Source organism: Tursiops truncatus, chromosome 15 (genome assembly GCF_011762595.2).
Source record: "Tursiops truncatus isolate mTurTru1 chromosome 15, mTurTru1.mat.Y, whole genome shotgun sequence".
NCBI lineage: Eukaryota > Metazoa > Chordata > Mammalia > Artiodactyla > Delphinidae > Tursiops > Tursiops truncatus.
In genome coordinates, this window is record NC_047048.1 from 38,113,314 (window position 1) to 38,137,633 (window position 24,320).

Sequence of the window (24,320 nt, forward strand, 5' to 3'; positions counted from 1 at the left end):
CCACATGCCACGGAGCGGCTGGGCCCGTGGGCCATGGCCACTGAGCCTGCGCGTCCGGAGCCTGTGCTCCGCAACGGGAGAGGCCACAACAGTGAGAGGCCCGCGTACCGCAAAAAAAAAAAAAAAAAGTGTTGTACCTTTCTATACACAACAGCCAAAAGGTGGAAACAACCCAAATGTCCATCAGTGGAGGAATGGATCAACAAATCATGATACTTCCGTACAATGAGATATTATTCAGCCATAAAAATGAAGCACCAACACACCCTGACATGGATGAACCTTGAGAACATGATATTAAGTGAAAGAGGCCAGACGTGAAAGGCCACATATTGTGTGATTCTACTTATATGAAGCATCCAGAACGGGCAAATCCAAAGAGACAGGAAGTGGATGAGTGGGTGCCAGGGGCTGCGGGGAGGGCAGTGGGGAGGATGGGGAATGATGAAAATATTCTGGAACTAGTTAGTGATGATGGTTGCGTCCATTACGAATATATGAAATGTCACCGAATTAACTGTTCACTTTCAAATGGTTAATTTTACGTTGTGCAAATTTTACCTCAAGTTTTTAAGCAAGTGGAATAAGCGTTGGACTGAAGGCTTCCGTGAAGTGAACCTTCTGTATTACGTTTCTAAGAACTTTACTGTTTGGTCCTTTGAGCTGGGCAACAGTCCACCTTGGACTGATTTTGTGTGGTGTGAGGTAAGGTCTGTTGTGTGGCCCTAGCTAACATTTACCAAGTGCTTTCTAAGTCCTGGGCATAGACCGATACTCTTCCTGTTGGGTATTTGACCCTCACAGCTCTGTGAGAGAAGTTTTATTTTATTATCATGACATATTTTAAGGTAAGGAAACAGAGGCTCGGGAAGGTTATGAAACACGTTCAGTTTCAGTAGAGGGGGACCAGCCCCAGTGGGCAGAGGAGACCAAGGTTTGTTGTGGGCAAGGTCTTCTGTCTCTGGGCCTTGCATTCCCCGCCTGAAACAAGAGGAGCCTGAGCTTGTGCAGGACTTCAGGGTGCTGAAACCTCCTGGCCTCTGGGCCGAATTCCAAGCCCCAGGCTTGTTCTGAGCTTGTGCAGTTGGGCCTGAGTTCAGAGGGCCCTGGTCTCAGCAGAAGACGGAGGAGGGATCTGCATACCCTCACCCAAAAGCAGCCCCGGGTGACCCTGGGCAGGGTCAGGTACCTTGTGAGCCCCATTTTCCCTGGTTTAACCTCGGGTGGGGGTTAGAATAGCCTCCACCACACTCTTAAGAGGGATGAGCTGTCACCATGTGACCTTGGGACACAGCAGCATGAATTCAAGATTATTGTGGTTCCTATTGTAGGTGAATGATTCTTTCTGGGCAGAGATGGTGGAGATGTCAAGGTGGGTCTGAGATAGGGTCTGTGAGCCCCGCCTGGCCCTCTGGCAGTCTGTGGTGGCTCTATCAGGCCCAGACCAAGTGGCAGGACTGATAAGGCCTGGCCGTCCAAGGAGCCTCTTTGCCCTGCCCCGGGGAGTGGGGGGAGAACCCAGGCTGGGAGGAAAGGTCAAGAGTTTCTGTTTCCAAGAATCCACTTACCTTCCAAAAAGCAGGTTACTAAAGAGAGTTATTTAAATTTAAAATGAGGACTTAGAGGTGTGGGGTGCTGGCAGGGAGGAGTCTGAGGACATACCCTGCAGTGAGCAGAGGCTGGGCCTGGGCACATCATTGTTCAGGAGACCATTTGTTCCCACTGCTGTTACTGGTGGGGAACCTGAGGCCCAAAGTAGGGCCAGCCTACCCTCGGTCCCTCTGGCTGCCGGCACCAGGCTGGATTGGCCAGGGAGTGACCATGAGCCCTGGTTTCCCTAACAGCCCAGTGAGGCAGACAGACAGACAGACATGGACTGAGATGCTGCCAGTGAAGGTGATGTGGGACTCGGACCCCGCTTCCTCCAGTCCAGCCCTCCGACAGCCCTGCACCTGGGCCTTGGGAAGGGTTGTATCTAGGACCCCTGGGAGCGGCGATCCTGGTGAGCTCCCATCACCATTCATGGATTCCAGTGCTTGTTACAATAAAAAGACATTAGCCACACAGCCAGAAAAATAAACGATGGATACTTTTGTGAAGGTTGCTAGTGGGGAGAGGGCTCTGAGTGGGTAATTGAGGAATGATGGTTTCTCCATGTCTGGGCCTTCCCCCAGCCCAAGGACAGCCAGGTTCTGGGGCCATAGGACCATCCAATGGGGCAGCAGCATGTCCAGGGAAGTTGGAGGAAGGAGGCCTGAGTCAGAGTCCTGGTTCTTATGTCTGGGCACCCGCAGATTCCCAGCACCCCTGTGGGGAGGCCCCCATTACCACAGCTAGCCCATCTACCCAGCTCTCCCAACCTCACATCCTGCTCCTTTGCCCTTGTCTCCATTCTGGGGACATTCATGGGAACTGGGGGAGAACTCAGAAAACTTTTGATGATACATAAAATCAATATATTCTAGACTGGGAAAAAGGCTTGCAGAATCTGTAACAGAGGGTAACTAACCCTCACAAAATAAAAATACATCAAAGAAGGACAAACAACCCAAAAGGAAACATGAAGGCAATTCTTAGGCTCTGGCAAATAATCAAGTGATACAGTTAGTTCTTCTCCTCAGTAACAAAAAAATGCAACATAACACACTATTTCCTTTTTTTTGAAATTTTGGGAAAAAATAAAGTCCATGCTATGCAGCCCTGGGCAGGGCAATATGTTGGTGGGCAACGTCTGAGACATTTCAGATGCCTGGCAGATTCAATCCATGAATCTGTCCTGCAAAATACACGTTTGTGTCATCTTCAGTGCAAGAGGTTACTTTGGCAATGAAAATCTCATTCCTTAGCCCATTGGTTACTTTCTCATGCATCTGATGTGCTTGAAAAGATTTGGAAACAGTTGCAGTAGACTGTTCACTACAGTAATCTCCGGGGGAAGACTGGGATGGGGTGGGTGGGGTGATTTTTTTTTACTTTTTAAAAACAGCTGTACTGTGAGATAGAATTCACGTATCATACATTCCACCCATTCAAAGTGTGCAGTTCAGCGGGTTTTAGTATATTCAGAGAGTTATGTGACCATCACCACAATGTTAGAACACTTTCATCACCCAAAAGAAACCCCATCCCCATTAGCAGTCACACCCCCCCAACTACCCCAGCCCCAGACAACCTAATCTACTTTCTGTCTCTAAGGATTTGCCTATTCTGGACATTTATATAAATGGAATCATACAGTATCTATTTTTTCAAGGCTCACTCATGTATCGGTACTTTGTTCCTTTTTATGACTGAATACTGTTCCATTGCATAGATTATACCTTATTGGATTCACCTATTCATCAGTTGGAGGACAGTTGGGTTGTTTGCACTTTTTGGCTATTATGAATAGTGGTGCTATGAACACAGTACAAGTTTTTGAGTGGATGTATGTTTTAATTTTATTGGGTACTCTATGTTTAACCTTTTGAGGAACTGCTAGGCTGTCTTCCACAGTAGCTGCATCATTTTACATTCCCACCAGCAGTGTCTCAAGATACCAATTTCACCAACACTTGTCATTTTTCTTTTGGATTATAGCCATCCTAGTGGGTGTGATGTGTTCTCTTTCTGGTTTTGATTTGCGTTTGTCTAACGAGGAATGATGTTTGAGCATCTTTTCACATACTTCCAGGCTACTTGTCTATATTCCTTGGGGAAATATCTATTCACATCTTTTGCCCACTTCTCAGTTGGCTACTTGTCTTTTTCTTGTAGAGTTGTAAGAGTTTAAAATATATATATTCTAGATACAATTCCCTCATCAGATATATGACTTGCAAACATTTTCTCACGGTTCGTGAGCGCTGTTTTAACTTTGTTGGTCTTGTCCTTTGAAGCACAAAATTTCGCAACTCTATTCAGGACAATTAACTTCTTCTTCGGTTGCTCGTGCACTTGGTGTCGTATTTAAGAAACCTCTGCCTAGCCCCAGGTCACGAGGACTTAACCCCCGTGTTTTCTCCTAAGAGTTTTACAGCGTCAGCTCTTACATTTAGGTCCGTGATCCACTGAAGTAATTTTTTTTTTTTTACTTTTTTATTTTAGTCCTTTATGTTTCTAAGAAAGAACTTTCTGCCCAAAGCAAGTGTTCCTTTTATAACGAATAAAGCAACATTTAGAGAAAGATTCCTTAAACCGTACGACTAACCCAGCCACACAGTCCCGCTAGCCTTCCCGCTGGCTCTTCTCCCCACTCCACAAAGGGGCCGCGTCCCGCATGCGCACGAGCACAACACCCAGAGACGGCCTCGCGCCTGCGCACACGGCAGCCTGCGCCTGCGCAAACGCCTTCGGTCCGCGCGCAAGCATTTTATGCGCGTTTGCCCCGTGCTGTTGCGCGAATCTCGCGAGCGTTGCCGGCCGCGTTAGGGGTAGCCTGGTTTGCGTCACTGTCGCGCGGGAGACGTCTGCTTGGCTCCCCTCGGCCCCCGCCCCCAACCAGTCCTTAGAGCGCTCTGTTCCGCGTCCCCGGCCCGTCCACCTGGGGGTCCCCACCGCCCCCCACCCCCGTCCCGTCCCGGCCTTGGCCCCGGCCCGACCCCTCCCCAGGCCCCCGGCGGGATGGGGGACAACACCAGCCCCATCAGCGTGATTCTGGTGAGCTCGGGGAGCCGGGGCAATAAGCTGCTGTTCAGGTACCCCTTCCAGAGGAGCCAGGAGCACCCGGCGTCCCAGACAAGTAAGTGGGCGCCGGGCGGAGGGCCTGGCGCCGCCTCCCTCGCCGTTAGCGGAGAAGTCGTTTCCTTTTTCCTTCTTATCGTACGGGCGGTGCCTTCTCATCACAGAGTGTTGGGGAAGGATAGAAAAGTAAAAAGAAGCAGGGGAAAAAAAAATCACTCATAGTTTTAGCATGCCAAAGCCACTCCTGCTAACGTTTCATCGGTGTCTCTGGCCTTTTAAAAGAGCTAAAGCACCGTATGAATGTATTCAGCTTGGATTAAGTACGAAATCCAGGTACATCGGAAGTTTTCTTTGACCTCTTCCCCCCAGTTCTGCTGCTCCTCCCTCGCTTGCAGGGATCACCACTTACCATGTTCATAATTGTTCCTCCTGTACATAGACACCAAATATACCTCCATAGAAAAATAGTTTATTGCTTTGGGTTTTTTCCCCCTCTCACATAGCTGTATTGTTCTCAGTCGCTCTTTTTTCCATTGGGCCATCTGCCTTGGAGCATTTTCCAACCTAGTAAACAGATCACCTCCCTTTTTGGTTGTACACAGCTGCCTGGTAAGAACATGCCCTTTCCCTATGGGTGGACGTGTAGGTTACTTGCAGTTTTTCACTATCATGAATGTTCAATTTGTAATTTATGTGATTTAAAAAATTACTTTTTAAAAAAATACATTTCATTTTTGGCTGTGTTGGGTCTTCGTTGCTGCACACCGGCTTTATCTAGTCACGGCGAGCGGGGGCTGCTCTTTGTTGCGGTGCGCGGGCTTCTCATTGTGGTGGCTTCTCTTGTGGAGCACGGTCTCTAGGCACGCGGGCTTCAGTAGTTGTGGCACGTGGGCTCAGTAGTTGTGGCTCGTGGGCTCTAGAGCGCAGGCTCAGTAGTTGCAGCGCGAGGGCTTAGTTGCTCCGTGGCATGTGGGATCTTCCTGGACCAGGGCTCGAACCCGTGTCCCCTGCAGTGGCAGGCGGATTCTTAACCACTGTGCCACCAGGGAAGCCCTAAAAATTACTTTTAAATTTCTAACTGTGGTACAAAGTTTTAAAGGTACAAATGGATTTAGATTATGAAAGGAAAGTTCTTTCATCGATCCTAGCCACCCACATCCCCTTGTAGGGTCAGGTGCTGTTACCATTTTCTTGTGCATCTTTGCGAAACCTTCTGTGTAAATACAAGCATATACATGCATTGTTTTATTTTCTAAACACAAGTGAGCACACAATTCACACTGTTCTGCCCTGTTTTCATTTTCACTTTACATCTTGGATATAGATTCAGAATTATCAGAATCATGGGAGGAATTTGCTGTGATTTAGTCATCCAGTCTTCTGTTGATGGGCATTTAAGTTGTTTCCAGTCTTTTGCTAATACAATGTGAATGTCCTTTATGGATATATATTTTCATTCTGCAGAATATATGATCAATTCACAGAAATGGGGTGTTCATATCCAAGGGATGATCGGCTGTGTTTTTTTGTTTTAATTTATTTGATTTATTTTATTTTTGGCTGTGTTGGGTCTTTTGTTGCTGCACGCGGGCTTTTCTCTAGCTGTGGCGAGCAGGGGCTACTCTTTGCTGCGGTGCATTGGCCTCTCATTGCGGTGGCTTCTCTTGTTGTGGAGCATGGGCTCTAGGCATGCCAGCTTCAGTAGTTGTGGCTCGTGGGCTCCAGAGCGCAGGCTCAGTAGTTGTGGTGCACGGGCTTAGTTGCTCCGTGGCATGTGGGATCCTCCCAGACCAGGGCTCGAACCTGTGTCCCCTGCACTGGCAGCCGGATTCCCAACCACTGTGCCACTAGGGAAGCCCCTCCGCTATGTATTTTTAATAGATCAGATTTTTCTATGTTTGTTAATGAGATAGGTGAAAAATTGTATCTGATAGTAGTTTTAATGGGCATTTGCCTTCCAGCTGAGAGTGATCATGTTTTCCTGTTTTCAAAGCCATTTGGATTTCCTTTTTAGTGAACCACCTATTCATAACCTTTGCCTAATTTCCTCTTGGATTGCTTGATTTTTTTTCTTTACAGATTTGAAGGAATTTTTTATATACTTAGGATAAAAATAGACCTTTTTGACAAAGCTGTACATATTTAGCCAGTTTGCCTGTGAGTTTTTTTTTTAATAATAAATTTATTTATTTATTTATTTATTTTTGGCTGTGTTGGGTTTTCGTTTCTGTGCGCGGGCTTTCTCTAGTTGCGACGAGTGGGGGCTACTCTTCATTGCGGTGCGCGGGCTTCTCATTGTCGTGGCTTCTCTTGTTGCGGAGCACAGGCTCTAGACACGCAGGCTCAGTAGTTGTGCCTCACGGGCTTAGTTGCTCCGTGGCATGTGGGATCTTCCCAGACCAGGGCTCGAACCCGTGTCCCCTACATTGGCAGGCAGATTCTTAACCACTGCGCCACCAGGGAAGCTGTGCCTCTGAGTTTTGATTTTTATGGAGTCAAGTTTTCAGTCTGTTCTTTAGTGGTTTCTGAGTTTTGTTACACATAGAAAAGGCTTCTGCTCTCCAAGATTATTAACGAAAGGAGTCTCTCATGTTTTCCCGTGGAATGTTTATCTTCTTGTTTTAAAAATGTGTTTCTTTTGGTGTAAGGTGAAGGCTCCTCCCTGGAGCTGGTATTTTCTGGGCACTTGCTGAGAGCTGTGTGTATGCCCCCATTTGCCTCCTGGAGCCTTGTGGGGCAGGCGCTGAGATGGATGAAGAAAGATGTGGGAACATGTGGCCCACACACGGCTAGAGAGGGGTTGGCTCAGAATCAGTATAATTTTCTCTTCCGTGTGGCTGCCTAGTCCCAGCATCATTTTATGGACTCATTCACGTTGCCCTCCTGATTAGTTTTGCTGCCTTCATGGCATACTAAATTCCCATGTTTATTTGAGTTTGTTTTCTGACTTTTCTTACCTCTCCCAATAATCTATCTATGTGTGGGTTCCACACAGATGAATTATTGTAACTTTATAGTGTGTTATACCATCAGGTAGGATTAGTCATTTATCATCACCTTTCTTCTTCAGCATCATCCTGGTGTTTCTGCTTGCTTTCCTTGTAAACATTAGCAGTGACTGTGTTAGATCCCACTCCCAAGCCATTGCTATTGTTTTGGGGGTCACATTAAACATGGTGATTAAATGGGGAAAACGGGATCTTTATGTTGAATCTTCTCATTCAGGAACATAGTCTGTCCTCTTTTCATCCTCATCACCCTTGTTAGCATTTCTGTTTTCTTCTTGGGCCTCTTGTACGTGAAAAACTTGCCTGTGATAAATGTCCTTAAGTCTCTTTTTTTTTTTTCTTTATTTTTTGGCTGCATTGGGTCTTCGTTGCTCCGTGCGGGCTTTCTCTAGTTGAGGCGAGCAGGGGCTACTCTTCGTTGCGGTGCACGGGCTTCTCATTGCAGTGGCTTCTCTTGTTGCAGAGCACGGGCTCTAGGTGCGCGGGCTTCAGTAGTTGTGGGATGCAGGCTCAGTAGTTGTGGCTCACGGGCTCTAGAGCGCAGGGTCAGTAGTTGTGGTGCACAGGCTTAGTTGCTCCACGTCATGTGGGCTTGAACCTGTATCCCCAGCATTAGCAGGCGGATTCTTAACCACTGTGCCACCAGGGAAGTCCCTGTCCTTAAGTCTTTAAATGTTATTATTTGGGTAAGATATTGTTGTTTTTGTATATGAAGGATATTGCTGTATGGACATTTAAAAATTCTTTCTTTTACCTGTGCTTTTTCCAGCCTAGTTGCCAGCATACACTGAGAGCATGTGTGTGCGCATGTGTGCGTATATATATAAAATCCCTTTTTTTTTTAACTTAACATAGTAGCAAGAACATTTCCCATGTTATCACAGCTTCTTGGAAACTATAATTTAAAACTTTTTTTTTGTGACCGTGCCATGTGACATGCAGGATCTTGGTTCCCTGACCAGGGATTGAACCCACACCCCCTGCAGTGGAAGCATGGAGTCTTAACCACTGGGCCACCAGGGAAGTCCCAGTACCATGCTGTTTTGATTACTGTAGCTTTGTAGTATTGTCTGAAGTCTGGGAGGGTTATGCCTCCAGCTCCATTCTTTTTACTCAGGATTGCTTTGGCAATTCTGGGTCTTTTATGGTTCCATATAAATTTTAGGATTATATGTTCTAGTTCTGTGAAAAATATCATGGGTAATTTGATAGAGATTGCATTGAATCTGTAGATTGCTTTGAGTAGTATGGCCATTTTAACAATATTAGTTCTTCCAATCCAAGAGCAGAAGCCATCACTTTTAATGGTTCAACAACCTTCCTGTATGTGGATGGATCCTGTTTTCTTAGCTATTTTCCCCTTTTTGCCTTCACTCAGGTAAGCCTCGTAGCAGATATGCTGTCAACAGCACCAGAGAGCATGCCGAGGACCAGGACGGCGACTCCAGGTACGGGCTCTGCATTCACTCCGTGGCGGGCCTGGTCCTCCCATTGACCCAGATGTTTTTTCCCCTGAGGAACCCCGTGTTCTCTTTTCCACTTGGTCGGGGGTTTCAGGCAGACAGAGGTGGGGATTGTGTTGCCAGTCTCTGGCTTTCTGCCTAGTTTGGCTTTATGGTCCTGCTGTGGGCTGTGTGGTTGGTAGGGCAGGTTGGAGAACAGATGAAGCCGTGTCCCTGCAGGACATTTATCTCCCATGAGAGGAACGTGCAGGACAGCAGATTGCAGTGCTGTCCTCAGACCCTAGTCGTCAAGCACGTGTCCAGAGGTCAAATGTAGGTGCTTGGGTGCAGCACAGCCTGTCCAGGTGGTGAGGTGGCCTGAGAGCCAGGGCAGTCGTGACCCTTGCTTTTTAGGGCCCGGATGAAAGGCAGGTCCTGTTCCTTCCTGTGCATGCTACCCCTCTTCTCTCTGGGAAGTACTTTCTGGGTGGCAGCCTTGAGAAATGACCACTTCTGCCTTCTTATGTTCATTTTAAAGCTTAATGAATTGTAACTCAGGCCCAGATGAAGGAGAAAAGATTGTAAATTGCCAGTCCTGCGTGAGGTAACGTCTGTGGGAAAGTAGCTGAGGTCCCCATGCTGGGCCCTCGCCATGCAGTGCGTTAGTATGGTTTCCCTCAGTTCTCTGACATGGCACCATGCCTGCCATAGTGCTGTGTACTTCCAAGAGGGGATTGTATCCCTTTGTGTAAGGGTGTCAGGGACCTCTGGCATGACCAGTGACTGTCTAACATCCATGTGATGCTTGGCCTTGGATGCTGTTGTGTGCGCCCATTAGAGGCAAAAATGTTCCCATGGGGTTTATATGACACTTCTCTGGGAGGCAGGGATACAGTGGGGCCCTCCCATCCCCGACAGGGCATACCTCCTGGGTGTTGGAGGTGCACAGAGCATCTGGGAGCCCCCAGAACGGGAGGGGGCAGAGTCGAGCTCTCTTCCGTGCTGTCCCTTCTTTTTTTGGCCAGGTCAGAGAAAAAGCCCTGTTCCCAAGTGTCTCAGCAGGAATGGAAGGTCTTGACTTGTCTTCCAGCTAGGCTGATTCATCTTTCTAAATGTGTTTTCTTTCTTAATCTCTAAATGTTAGTTTTTGTAGCAGCGATTTTATTGTGTTACAGTATATTTACCAGACCTTTCACCATCAAAACAAGGGAAAAGTATTTTTCTAAATTTTGGAAACAACAAACAAATATTGAGGGAATTCCCTGGCGGTCCAGTGGTTAGGACTTGGTGCTTTCACTGCCAGGGCCCAGGCTCAATCCCTGGTCAGGGAACTAAGACCCCTCAAGGCATGTGGTGTGGCCAAAACAAACAAACAAACATTGACACTTGTTTTTGTTTCAATTTGCTATTTATGGCAGTTAGGTCATGATGGACATAGCTCTGTCTTTGTGCATGTTATGTCAGCAGATGCTGTATAAAGTATAAAGCCACTCAAGTGTTTTTTCTGTCATCAGTGTGTAATATTAAGCTCTGGTGAGTGGATTTCTCTGTGGGCCAGACTTGCTCAGACAAGCAGAGTGGCCAAACAGCAGAGGGACCTCCCTGAGTGGCCACTTAGGGCAGTGTGGCTTTTAACTTGAGCAGCACCTGGCTTTCTGGTTGGCTGCTTTTGGAGACCCCGGCCTCTCTGGGCCCAAGCGGGGAAAGCGCTTTCTGTTTGGCCTTTGGATTTGGACATTTATAGTCGTGAGCTAGGCCACCACTTCTTGCCTCTGAATCTCAGTCCCCATCCCACAGCCCGGCTAACTTAGGTTCCTGGAATGGTGGCTGAGGGCCAGGGCTCAGGCCCATCTGAGGCTCTTTGTGGCAGAGCAGAGGTTTTTGGTGGAGATTTTTGGATATCACAGTAAAAAGTGAAGTCTCTGGGGTGGCGGGAGGTTGTTTTTCTATCTGTTATTGGTGTGTCCTGAGTCAGTGGGTGGCAGAGTAGAGGGAGGTGTTTGTTCAGATAGGGCGGGTAGTGTTGGCACTGGGTCAGGCTCTAGGGCAGCAGTGTTTGTTAGGTTCCACCACGCTGGGCCCTCCGTCACCCTAACTGGGCCCTCAGATGCGGCTTCCTGGGCAGAGTGAGCCACTGGGGGCTTTTGAAGAAAGCATGTAACGATTCTGGTCTAAGACACTGGAATCTTCCATCTCTGGTTTAATCACTCCAGGGAGCAGTATTCCAGGGAGGAGACACCCACAAGGGAGGCCAAGGGCTCTGGCTATGGGGGCCGCGTGTCCCAGAATGTCTTTGATGGTATCGGTGTCAGAAGGTCTGACCGCAGCCCAGACTGTGCAAGTGGAATGGCAGCCCATTCTGACAGACCCTCTGCCTATGGTTTGTTTGGGAGCCACAGGGCGACTTAGGACGCCTAGAAGACCACGTCAGTCCTGGAGGAAGGCTGGACACCAGCGTGACCCCCCCCAGGCTCCCCACCCTCTGGAGGGGAGAGGCTTGGGAAGTCCCGGGCTTTGTCTTGCTCGGTGCAGGTCGAGCGTAGCCAGGCCCTTGCTGCAGGTGGCTCCGAGTCACTCCTGCATCGGTTGGTGAGCCCTGCAATGTGCGAGGAGCCAGGAGCCAGTGGTCCCTCTCCTAGATCTGTTTATCCTGGAGGTGTTTGCTGTTTTGGAGTTGCAGCGGTGTGCAGCACCCTTCCCTTCTCTGAAGACGAGGGTTCTGGTGTGAAGTGCTTCCCTCCCCCTAGAGCAAGGGCCTCCTGGAGAGAAGTATCTGGTGTGGTGCCTGTTCACCACAGCTCCTCGGGAAAGCCCAGGACTCAACGCTGAGTGTTTGTCCTTGATGGGCTCTTTAGGACAGCATGCGGCCCCAGGGAGGCTGGAGCCCCTCTCAGCACAGCCTGTCCTCCGACCTGCATGATGGAGATGCTTTCCCAGGTGGAGAAATGAGCACAGGACTTGTCTGCCTTCTGGCTCCAGGTTAGACACGGTGCATCCGAGTTTCCAGAGTGGAGGCCCCGAGCCTGGGCTCTGAGATAAGAGTCTGCACTGTCCTCTCCTCCCTGCAGTGACTCTCCCTTATCTGATCCCCCACCCCCACCCCCCAGGCAGGAAGGAGACGTAAAGGTGCAGAAGAGCCTGGAAAAGGGGCAGTTTTACAGGGATCATATCCAAACTGCTCTTACCTGCACCCAGTCATTCCTCCTCCATGGTGTCCAGCCCTGTCCATCCCTCCGTCCATGTCAGTCAGTGGGTCTGCACATCTAGTGCGTCTGGAACCTTTCTTTCCTAATAAAAGCTGGAAGGTTTAAGTGTTGCGGGTAAGGGAAGGGCCCGGCAGCCGAGCTGTGAGGAGAGTGATCAATACGCTGCAATTCGTGCTTCCCCTCGGCCTTCGCACAGCACTGAGGGGTGGGGGTCCCGGGAGCTGAGGGGAGCAGCCCAGCACGCCTGGGCCGTTGGGGAGGCCCCCAGCCTGACAAGCCACGCAGGCTCCCGCAGCTTCCTCCTCTCCGGGCAGGTGCCTTGCTCCTCCTGCCTTCCCAGGCGGGCGGGGGCCAGGGTGGCAGCACGCACCTTCCGCCTTGTAGTTTTGGTGACTTTGCGACCCTAGTCTTGGGGATTGCTTCAGAAGGGAGACTGTCGGGGGACTTCCCTGGTGACGCAGTGGTTGAGAATCCGCCTGCCAGTGTGGGGGACGTGGGTTTGGTCCCTGGTCTGGGAAGATCCCACATGCCGCGGAGCAGCTAAGCCCGTGAATCACAGCTACTGAGCTTGCACTCTAGGGCCCACGTGCCACAACTGCTGAGCCCACGTGCTGCAACTACTGAAGGCCGCGCACCTAGGGCCAGTGCTCCGCAACAGGAGAGGCCACTGCAATGAGAAGCCCATACACTGCAACGAGGAGTGGCCCCCACTCGCCACAACTAGAGAAAGCCCACGCACAGCAGCAAAGACCCAATGCAGCCAAAAATAAATTAAAATATAGGGACTTCTTGGTGGTCCAGTGGTTAAGACTTCGCCTTCCAATGCAGGGGGTGCGTGTTTGATCCCTGGTCGGGGAACTAAGATCCCACATGCCTTGGGGCCAAAAAACCAAAAACATAAAACAGAAGTAATATTGTAACAAATTCAATAAAGACTTTAAAAATGGTCCACATCAAAAAATAAATAAATAAAAAATAAAGGAAAAATCTCCAATGTCCAAAAAAAAGAAGGGAGACTGTTAGAAGCTTCCAGGTCATCAGTGGGGGCAGAGCCACCCTGCGCGCAGCTACTCCCTACCCCTGGGGCAGCAGGTCTGGTGCTGTGGCACTTGGTTAACTCTCTTCCACTCTACCTTTTTTTAATTTTAAGGTTTTCAGATGTCATTCTGGCAACAATTTTGGCAACCAAGTCTGAAATGTGTGGGCAGAAGTTTGAACTGAAGATTGATAACGTGCGTTTTGTTGGGCACCCGACGCTGCTGCAGCACGCGCTGGGCCAGGTACGCCCTCCCTGGGCTGACGCGGGCCTGTAGAAGGCAGCCCCATGCAGCAGATCCCATCAGGTGCTTGCCTAGCTGCACCTCCTCCTGGGCCCTGAGGGCCTGGCAGAGAAGGACACAGGCGTCCTTGCCCTGGTGTCTCAGCCCCTGCTCTTAGCTTTTGCTGTTTGCGTCCAGCCTTTCTCCTGACTGTGGCCTTCTACTTTGTAGATATGATGCCGGTTTCTGCGGGGAGGCCAAGAGAACGAGTTAAGCAGCGTTTGTCAGATTCTTGAACTTTATATAAAGTGGTACAAGCATTTCTTCTTATTAAGTGATATCATAGCCAATATTGTTATTAATTTAGCTCTTACTGTTGTGCCACACCCTCTCTATGCGTTCTCTGATGGGGCCTGAATGCACTGTTGTTACCCAAGGGAATTTGCACACCAGAAGCTGCCAGTCAGTCCTTTGCACACAGTGTCACTTAGATTCTGAAGGGTTTTGATGTGACAGCACAAGACTTAGCTCCACTTACACAATCCAGAAATCCCGTGAGGGTCTGGGTTGTGGTCCTCAGATCTTCTCCATGACTAAGCCCACAGGAGGAGCTTCTGAGACATGGAGGCACCAGGGCAGGGGACCATGGCTGAGGAGACGGCTGTGGTGGCACCTATGCTGCTCAGGCAGGCTCAGCCCCACTGATGGCCTGTGGGTGACGGAGGGGAGCTTTGGCAGTACCGGCCTGGAGACATGGAGGGACAGGGATGGTGACAGGCCCGATTGAGATGGCCCAGGGACTCCTCTGCCCTCTGGTGGCAACACTTGTAGGCAGCTTGGTGTTTGGGCCCTGGGCTGGCTGGGTGCCCCAGCGGCAGCCCTGTCTCTCCTGGGTGGGAGCATTGTCCTGAGTACTTGTCCCGCCTGGGAGGACTCAAGTGGGCACGGGGGTTGGCGAGGGGAAGGGAGGGTCTGCTCAGGGAGCACTCCAGCCACTTGAGCACCTCTCCACCTTTTCTCCTCTGGGCACCTCAGCTCACTCGAGGTGACTGGGACAGTCGTGTCACTTTGGGTCACAGCACCTTCCTGCTCCTTTCTCCACTGTGACTGTCTGTCCATGCAGCCAGCACTTGCCTGTGCAAAGGCGCTGGTCGCTTATCAGAGACCTAGGGCTCTGTTTTTCTCTGGTTCTGCTGTATTCTGGAACACTTTCCCTGCCTGAAGTAATAGCTCTAAGTGCTTTTCTTGGGAGGTGGTGGCTCTCATTCACTAGAACTGTGCCTCTTTCACAGGTCTCCAAAACAGATCCATCTCCGAAGAGGGAAGCTCCCACCATGATTCTTTTTAATGTGGTATTTGCACTGAGGGTGAGTGTATAAATGGCTGAAGAGCAGATCAGGGAGGTGGGGTGGGGAGGAGGGTTAGGGAGGGCGGTGGGGAGGGGGTGAGAGGGCAGAGCTCATTTCCAGTGACCGTGTTGTTGACTTAGAGCTCAGACCGCTGTGGGCACGGCACCGGCCCTCCTGGGGGCTGGAAGAGTCTAACTTCATTGTTCCCTCTTTTTTCTTTTTTTTTTTAAGTAAAATATACATAACATCAAATTTACCATTTTAACCATTTTAAAGAGACATTTTGGTGGCATCTGGTAGCAGTGTTGTGTAACTATCACCACTATCCAGTTTTTGTTGCCCCAAAAGGACACCAGTTATTCCTCATTCTCTCCCCTCCCCCAGCCCCCAGAAACAACTAATGTGTTTTCTCTTTCTGTGGATGTACCTGTTCTGCATGTTTCATATAAAAGGGATCCTACAATAGGATCTCTGATGTCTGACTTCTTTCACTTAACATAATAATTTTGAGATTCATCCATTTTTTTATAATCTTTTTTTTTTATTGAAGTGTGGTTGATTTACAATGTTTCAGGTGTACAGCAAAGTGATTCAGTTAGTATATATATGAACTATCTTCAGTATCTTGTAATAATCTATAATGGAATAGAATCTGAAAAAGAATATACATGTATATCTATAGATACGTATATATCTCTACTACTATACAGTAGGGATATGTAGCAGGTCCTTGTGGGTTTTTAAAAATTATTTTTAGTTTTTTAAAAAAAAATCTTTTAATTGAATCATCCATGTTATAATGTATATCAGTACTTTATTCCTTTTTGTGGCCCAATCATATTCCATTGTACGATAGACCATACTTTATCTGTTTATCTACTGGTGAACTTTTGGTTTGTTTCTACCTTTTGGCTATAAGAACAATGCTGTTAAGGACATTTGTGTACAAGTTTTGTGTAGGCAGGTTTTCCTTTCCCTTGGGGTCGATAGCTAGGAGTGGAGTGCTGGGTCACGTGGTGACTCTATGTTTAACCATTTGAGGAGCTGCCAGGCTGTTTTCCACAGCAGCTGCACCGTTTTACATCCCCACCAGCCGCACCGTTCTACATCCCCACCAGCCATGTACGAGGGTTCCAATTTCTCTACATCCTTGCCAACACTTGTTATTTTCTGATGTTTTATAATTAAGTGTAATTATTTCTTTTGGCAGTTCCCAGCACTGTCTGAAGTTGTGTTTTCACTAGTTACAGGGAATTTCTTTTCAATAAAGCTGTCAAAATACAAGGGATCTAAATAAATATAAAAAGCACCCCTGGGTAAGGACTGGCTGGTATTACTATGAAGGGACTTTGAAATTTAGGAAATGTATATATTCCATACTGTTAGATAATGGCATTCCTCAGACATATCCCACTATCGGTTTTCACCAAAGAATCCAGTAGTTCTTTCTGGCTGGGCACATGTGAGCTGCACAACGGCTTTTGTACAGAAGTGTCAGTGAGAAAGTGGCTAGATCTTGGTGACAAGGAGCAGTGTGCTCTGTACCCTTTGCTGTGGCGCGGGTGAGCCTGAGCAGGAGGGAGCCTGTCATATCAGGTGCCTTAGTCTCAGAGTGTTTTTCCCACTGAGGCTTTTCTGTTGTGGAGACCACAGGTCTCACTGAAGAGTTCAGAATCAGAATAACGCTAGGGAAGAGCTCCTAAATGTAGCTTCCTCCTCTCTGAAGGGAGCGTAATCCTTAAAACTGGCCCACCTTGTTGATAAAGAAAGAGCTGCAAGTTAAAACAAAACCAGCTGTTCCTGGTGGCTGTCCCGGGGCTTGAGGTTCCGAGAGGAGACTCTTACTTTCTGCTTTGTGCACTTCCATAGCGTTTGCATTTTCACAGTGTCCCTTTATTACTTATATCATTACGTAATACAGACATCCACAAAGAGAACTCAAGTTAAAGACAGACAAACCAAAACCATGACCAGTGCTCTCCGCCCGTCAGCACTGATAGCCCCTGTGGGGTGGGCCATGAGAAGCAGCCTCGGCCCCACCCTGGATGTTGCTGGCAAGCCCTCATCTCTGGGGAGCAGGGTGTGATAGCGGAGTGTATGACACCCATGGACACGACAGTCAAGAAAACAGGCAGATTTTAAAGTTGTATGAAGATTTTTATAATAAGTAGGCTGGAAATAATCCTGGTATCCAGTAGTTGGGGAATGATTAGACAGGATAGTGGTTTTACACACTGGAACGTCCTGTGGCCACTGAAGATGAGAAATGGGGGCGAGGCCAGACCCTGGAGCGGGTGGGTGGCTCACTGCCAGGTTAAAGCAGTGGGAACAGGGTAGTGTAGGATTTCAGAGCACAGAGGCCATGAGGTGAACAGTGGGAGGAATTTAAAATAGCATAAAGGGTGGGCCAGTTTTTTTCTTCTTTTCTGTAGTTATTTTAAAATGTGCATGCTAAAAAAAAAATGTGCACCCTTTTTATTTTGAAAAGTTGTAAACAAACCCTGAGCTAGTGACAATAGATTGATGGTCCTTGCACACCTGTCTCTGAGATCCCACAGCTGCTGCCTTGCACCCTGGCTCCATCTGCCCCCAACCCATCGCTCAAGTATTTCAAGACAAGCCTCAGACCTCATGTCTGCTCACCCCACACACTTCAGGAGGCGTCTCTGGAAAAGGGGGGCAGCTATTTTATACCATACCTGACAGAGCTCACCGTAAGCTGGTATCAGCTAGTACCTGGTCCATGGAAACGTGCCCTAGTTGCCACAGCGTTTTTTCCCGTTGACCTGTCTGAACCTGGGTGAAAACCAGAAGCCAGCCCACACAAGCTTGGGGCTTGTGTCTCCAGGTCTCTGACTCGCCCCTCCTTTGTCCTGTGAAGGGTCCACGGTCGGACCCATCTCAGTGTGCAGTCAGGCTTGCTCCATGTCCGTGTGTTTCCCGCAAGCTGAACGTTAGCTCTGAAGGCCTGACTGGATTTGGGTACAAGTTTCAGGGTGAGAAAATCTCGCAGGCAAATCCCTACACTTCACTGTTGCTTCACGTTGGGTGTGGGGAGAGTGGGTGTTTCTCAGAGCTCCATTCAGGGCTGGCACATCCTGGGTGGTCGCTTTCTCACTGTGGCCCCACGTAGCCCAGGCTCTGTGGGCACCCTGAGCCAAGCCTGGCCTGTGCAGCCGGTTGGGACACCCAGGCTCGCTCCATCCTCGCTCATCCCGGAGTGTGAGCGAGCGGCCCCAGACGCCTGACTTGCGACACCGTTGTGCCCTAGCCAGGAGGAGCGTGATGGGGGATGAGGCTCTCAGGTGTGACTGGGCTACTTCTTCAAGGGAGTAACCACGCGCCCAGGTCATTCTCCTCTCTCTGCTTTGCTGCGGGGAGGAATTTTACACAGATTTCTCTAAAATCTAAAGCAGAACATTTTGTTCTGAGGCAGTTGTGTACACCCTATACCCCAGACCCTCCGTCCCGTGACCTTGCGGGGACACTTGAGGGGCTGTCCTGGGCTTGGGGCAGGGCTGCTGCCCGTAGGTGGGCCCGGTCCCCGCACAGGTGTGCTGCCTGGGGTGTGTTCTGTTTGCGAACATGGGTCTGTAGGAGCTCAGAAAGTATCTCCAGCTCCAGGTGGTGAACGGGTTTACTGAGTCAGGTCAGGGTCTGGCCCAGGAGCCTGGCTGTGGACACTCACCACAGGGCCCTGCCTGTAGATAACCGGGGGCAGGGCGACCAGAGGTTCTAATCATGGGCACCACTGCTCCCACCTCCACCCACGGGATGACTCAGCTGTTCTGGCGGCCTCCTGGAGCGCTGAGTCACTGTGGCTGGTTATCTGCTCCGTGTTCCATCTTCACAGACCCCACAGCTGCCTGCCCCACCCTTGGCCTGGGTGGATGCGCCCGCCTGGCCTGGCTGTGGCCCCTGATAGGTCCCAGAGTGAGCATGGACGCGGAGGGAAGGGGATGGCCTGGCGCCTCCTGGCTTCTCTGTTAGCCAGGGTCTCAGGAAGAGCTGTTTACACTGAGGACAGGTCTTCACTGAACAGTGGGCCTGGTGCTTCTGTTTCTCACACCGTGTCCTTGTTGTAACATGGGCTGTGTGACCAAATTCTCACACAGCCGATCCTGTCCACTAGCACTCAGTGGCACATTGGTGACCGCAGACACTGCCAGGGGTTTTGCTGTGTTCTGAGCACTTGACATGTTGACTGATTGCTGAGAGAGGGGCCACTGTTCTCCTTTCTCAGATGAGAGCCTGTGATCCGGGGTCGCACAGCAGGTGGCTGATGGGATGTGTGCCTTCCATTGTGCCACTGGGCTGCCTCTGTCACGTCCAGAGTGGATGCCTGAACATCTTCTGCCTTCCTGCATGGCCCTGGCCTGGGGCCCTGAGCATGGGCACCTCTCTCTGCTTGTTAGAAATGCCTGTGTCCCCCCTCCCTCCCCACCGGGGACCCCCATGGAGCCATCTGTGTTCCGTCCAGGCGGCCGGTCCATGCCCACGTTGCTGGGACAGGCCCTAGAGGGGACCCGGGACTGGGGACAGTGGTGGCACCCAGAGAGGGGCTCTGAGTGTTGCTGTATGTCCTCCCCGAGTGCATGTGCTATGATCGGGTTGGCTGTGGCCTCTCTCCTGCAGGCCAACGCTGACCCATCGGTGATAAACTGTCTGCACAACCTCTCCCGCCGCATTGCCACCGTGCTGCAGCACGAGGAGCGCCGCTGCCAGTACCTCACGCGGGAGGCCAAGCTGATCCTGGCGCTGCAGGACGAGGTGTCTGCCATGGCTGACGGTGAGGGCGGCAGGCGGCTTCTCTGGGTAGGGACCCCATTGGGTGGGCCGATGTGGAAACTAATGGTCTGTATGGTGGGCTAAGCAGCCCTGGGTGCACAGGAAGATCCCCAAGGGACACAGCTAGACCCAGATTCCTGAACTGATGTTCCAGGAGTGGCTTCCCAGCCCAAAACATTCCCCTCCCCCCAGGCCCCTGCACGGTGGCTCTTCCTGCAGGTCAGGCACCGCCTGCCCCGCCCTGGTCCTGCTGGACAGTCCCCTGAAGCAGGGGACATGCAGAGGGGCAGCAGGAAGATTGAGCTGGCGGCGGGGGGTAGTTCTTTGCTTTCACCTAAATTGAAGGGGGACCCAACTGAGTTATCAGCTGACCAGTTATTAAAAGTAGTGTCTGATGATAGATCCCCATGAGGCTTTGGTGTACTGTCAACATTTCAGAGCAGAGAGATGCCCACCTGTCACAGCCTGTTCACCTCCGTCTTCTCGGATCAGCACCTCCATAACAGAAGAGAAAACTAGGAACAGATTTGCCAGTGAACCTGGGCTAATTTTAGCAATAAGTAGAAGTGTACATGAACTCTGTCACTTGGGTGCATTTTTTCAGTAAAAGTTATCTTTTGTTGTTTGACAGTTAGTTGTCAAAATGTGTAATATATTTGTTTTGCCCAGTTATGTACTAGCTAATAACAATCCAGAAGTTTTGTTTTTTAAACATTCTCTTTAGAATCTGTGACTTTTTCACAGGAAATTTTTAAAAGTTCAATTTAAGTACATATATTTTTTGTTAGACATTTATGAGAAAAGATTAACAAGAGACTTTGGATCATGAAAATAAATTGCACTGGTGTAAGTGTGTGGGGGAAGGAGTGGGGTGAGGCAGGGAGTGATTGGTCTGAGGTGGGGGTGGCTCTGGCAGCCTGCGGGGAGCCTGCAGGGTAGCTGCAGAAGGGTTTCTTCCTGTGAGGGCTGTGGCTACAGGGTCAGGTTGGGCCACCGGTGAAGGGTAAATCCAGACATCCCGTATAAAGACGGTTGAGCACACCAGTGGAGAATTTCCTGATGTTTGGTTTACAGCCACTTAAAATTCTTTTTAGGTTAAGCTTGTCTTCTGGCCTGTGCAAGCTCCTCGCTGTGCAGACTCTGAGTCCTCTGTGTTACAATTCTTGCAGCAAATGATGGGCCTCAGTCCCCGTTCCATCACATCCTGCCCAAGTGCAAGCTGGCCAGGGACCTCAAGGACGCTTACGACAGGTGAGGCGGTGGTCTGCTTCCCATGGGCCTCCCCGGGCTAGTGCCATTTCCCTGCTGTGCCTGAGATGGGGGGAGGCTGGGGAGGAGCCCCGCTGGGACGGTCACCTCCAGACTTGTCTTTAGCCAGAAAATGAAGCTGAAGAAAGCTGAGCATGGGACCTGAAATGCACGGTGATGCTGACTGAGCGCAACACTGTGCCAAGTTCCAGGCCCACCTTCGTTAGGCGCGGTCACGGTCGCCACCTCACCCACGAGGAGACTGAGGCTCAGGGGCTGGGGCTGGGGTTGGCTCTGCTTCCCCCGCACCGGGGTCGTGGGGGTTTGGGACCCTGAGTGTGTGAGGGCAGCAGGCGTTGGAGACACTGCTCATATTAGTGGCTCAGCACCAACTCTCTTAAACGTGGACCAGCAAGGCACTTCTCTTCTTTTTTTTTCTTTTTTTTGCGGTACGCGGGCCTCTCACTGCTGTGGCCTCTCCTGTTGCGGAGCACAGGCCCCGGACGCACAGGCTCAGCGGCCATGGCTCACGGGCCCAGCTGCTCCGTGGCATGTGGGATCTTCCCGGACCGGGGCACGAACCCGTGTCCCCTGCATCGGCAGGCGGACTCTCAACCACTGCACCACCAGGGAAGCCCCACTTCTCTTCTTTTTAAAGAGCGTCCGTGTGGCTCTGACCACTGCTCCCTGGCCCTGGGTCTGCAGCGGGGATGGGATGGGGAATGGGGGTGGGGGGCTGTCTGCCCAAGTGCACCTGGCCAGTTGGCTCACCAGGGGCCTCTCAGGGCTGAGGGGACCTTGCAGCACCAGGCATGTTGCTGGACAGATAGTGTGTAGGTGCAGGCCTCTCTCCTCTCCACCACCCCCAACTTCCCCACATTCTCCTCTGCTCCCACACCTCCCCTGCCCCGGCTTTCTCGGGGCTTCGTTCTGTCCAGTGGACCCACATTCCCTGCTGGAGGTGGACCTGATCTGAGAGCTGGGGCCACAGCACCATCGGGGATCTTCACTGCAGCGTGTGGGACCTTTAGTTGCGGCATGCGGGATCTAGTTCCCCGACCAGGGATTGAAGCTGGGCCCCCTGCACTGGGAACGTGGAGTCTTAGCCACTGGACCACCAGGGAAGTCCCTTTCTTTTTTTTTTAATGTTAATATTTTTTCTGATTTCACCAATGATATGTGTTTATTATAGACATTTGGGAAATATAAAAAAATATAAAGGAAATAAAAATCATCTATAATCCCATACCCAGTGATAATCACTATGACCTTTTGGTAAGTTTCCTTTTTTTTAACTTAAGCCTTTGAAAAGGTCACCTGTCCTTTGAGTTTGAAAGTCAGAGCACAGAGTTTCTTTCCCGTTGCACCCTCGCCAGGTTTCCTTCCTGGTGGCAGGGTACATTGCATCAGGCAGCCGAGTGTTGTGCGCCCTCTCGCAAGGTGCTGAAGCACATACAGTGAACCCTTTCGTAGCCAGAGCGCACTGAGTGCACAGTTCGCCCTTTACCTCCTCACTTTAACATGCAGCTTACCGACAGACGTCTGTCTGTTGGTAAATAGGGACTGACTTCTTGCTGCACAGCTGCCTGCCCCCTCCCTGGGGCATCATTGACTCCAGCTTTTGCTGCTGAAAGACGTGCTGCTCAACTATATGCGTGTTATTTCGTGCGAGTGCTTGTGCATCCATGAGATAAATTCCTAAGAGAATTGCCGGGCTGAATAGGTCAGGTGTGCGTGTCATTTGGAGGCACTTCCTTCTGCGGCTCGGTCTGCATTCCCATCAGCAGCACCTGAATCAGCAGCACCTGAGCTTTGCCAGCACAGGGTCTTGTGAGCTTTTGGGTTCTGCCCACCGTGATGTGTGGAGGACGGGGTCTCAGGGCAGCTTTATCTGAACGCAGGTGTGCACGACTTCACGTGTGGAACATCCCTGTTTCCTTTTCTGTGAGCGCTCTGCTCCGACTCCTCACCTGTTTTGTTTTTTTTTCTTTTTTGGCCCAGCTGCACAGCTTGGGGGATCTTAGTTCCCCGACTAGAGGTTGAACCTGCGCCCTCTGTGGTGAAAGCGTAGAGTCCTAACCACTGGACCGCCAGGGAAGTTTTCCCCCCTCACCCGTGTTCTGTTGGGGGCACAGGTGCCTTTATGTGGGAGGGAGAGCTGTCCTTTGGGGTGTGCGTCCGGGCTGGAGTTTCCGTTTCTTTATTTCGGTGACCTCTGGGCGTTGGGGGAGATCAGAGCAGCGTGAAACGCCCCTTGCTGCATGATTGCCTTGGTTTCTGGTCCCTCCTGCTCTGGAGACCTCTTGGCGAAGCCTTGGTCTTGACCCAGAACAGATTTCTGGTCTTGTAGTCTGACCCTGTCTCTTTTTATCCACATGATCACATGACAGTTTTTCCTGCAGTAAGAGAATTACTGCCCTCTGGTCTGGGTGGGCTGGTATGAGAAACCCCTTCCTTGGAAACTGTTGCCATTTTCTGAGTGGGAGTTTGCATGCCTCAAGTAGGATTAGACTACAAGCTAAGTTCACGCTAACGTGGAATTACAATAAAAAGCAAACCAGAACCAGACTTTATATTTCTAAGTGAATAATGAGCTGTGATTTCTTAGGTTTGAATTGTGTTGGAAAGTTGGAGGGAATGAGGCCCTGGAGAGTTGGCTGCTTCCTTGGTGACCTGCTGGGCCGGCCGAGCTGGGGCTTGGGGCAGCCCAGCACCCTCTAGTGGCACTAGTTCCAAGGACAGGAGTCAGCGTTTGCGGCAAAAACAGCTGCCAGGGTCCACCATTCAGCACTTAGATTCCTTCCAGAACCGAGGTGTGTCAGTTTCCTCCAGGTGAAACCACCCCATCCTTCCTATTTCCAGACCTCACTCTGACCAAGTGGGGTCTGGAAACAGGCTCCTAGGTCCTGGGTCCGGCCCCAGGGAAACCGGCGGTGCTTCTCCCGCAGGAGTCCCGGGGGCATCTGTGTCCTCCCCGTCCCCTGTCCCCGCCTGGCAACAGCAGCGGCTCTGAGACTTCCCAGGAGCCCCGTGGTCTGTGGCCTTCCCTCTGACCCACCAGGTCCATGTTGGCCTCGAGGGTCTGGCCTGGCCCACTCTGCTCTTGCAGGGTGGACTGCACCTTGGAGCTAAGAAGGGGAGGCTGCGCAGGCGGTGGGGAACATACAGCTCTTTCCTGGTGGAGACTTGCTGGCTGACCCCTGGGAAGGGTGTTCTCAGAGCAGAAGTGAGAGGCTGGAAGCTGTGAGAACTGGTTGAGGTTAGGGGTTGGGGTGGGACTTTGCAAAGGAATGGCTCTGGATTGGCTGCTTTAATTAAAATCCGGGTTTGTGGTGTGGCCTGGCGGTCCTGTGCCCCG

At 50.6% G+C, this 24,320-nt stretch overlaps 1 protein-coding gene across 7 annotated transcripts in view; it reads left to right on the forward strand.

Annotated features, from left to right (window-relative positions):
- Window positions 1–4,420: 4,420 nt before the first annotated feature.
- The window catches only part of NPRL3 (NPR3 like, GATOR1 complex subunit), a 33,189-nt gene continuing 13,289 nt past the window's right edge, over window positions 4,421–24,320 (forward strand). Inside the window, exons 1-6 of one of the 7 annotated variants that reach the window (XR_012326179.1) lie at window positions 4,421–4,720; window positions 9,049–9,118; window positions 13,469–13,598; window positions 14,870–14,944; window positions 19,562–19,715; window positions 20,884–20,965. Coding sequence is in view for 6 of the 7 variants with exons in the window: in XM_073792577.1 (XP_073648678.1) it covers window positions 4,603–4,720; window positions 9,049–9,118; window positions 13,469–13,598; window positions 14,870–14,944; window positions 19,562–19,715; window positions 20,884–20,965 (629 nt within the window). In the remaining variant the exon portion in view is untranslated. Of the gene's footprint in view, window positions 4,721–9,048; window positions 9,119–13,463; window positions 13,599–13,808; window positions 13,889–14,869; window positions 14,945–19,561; window positions 19,716–20,883; window positions 20,966–24,320 lie in introns of those variants that run through there. The other 6 variants (XM_073792577.1, XM_073792576.1, XM_033839422.2 and 3 more) reach the window with 6 other exon arrangements.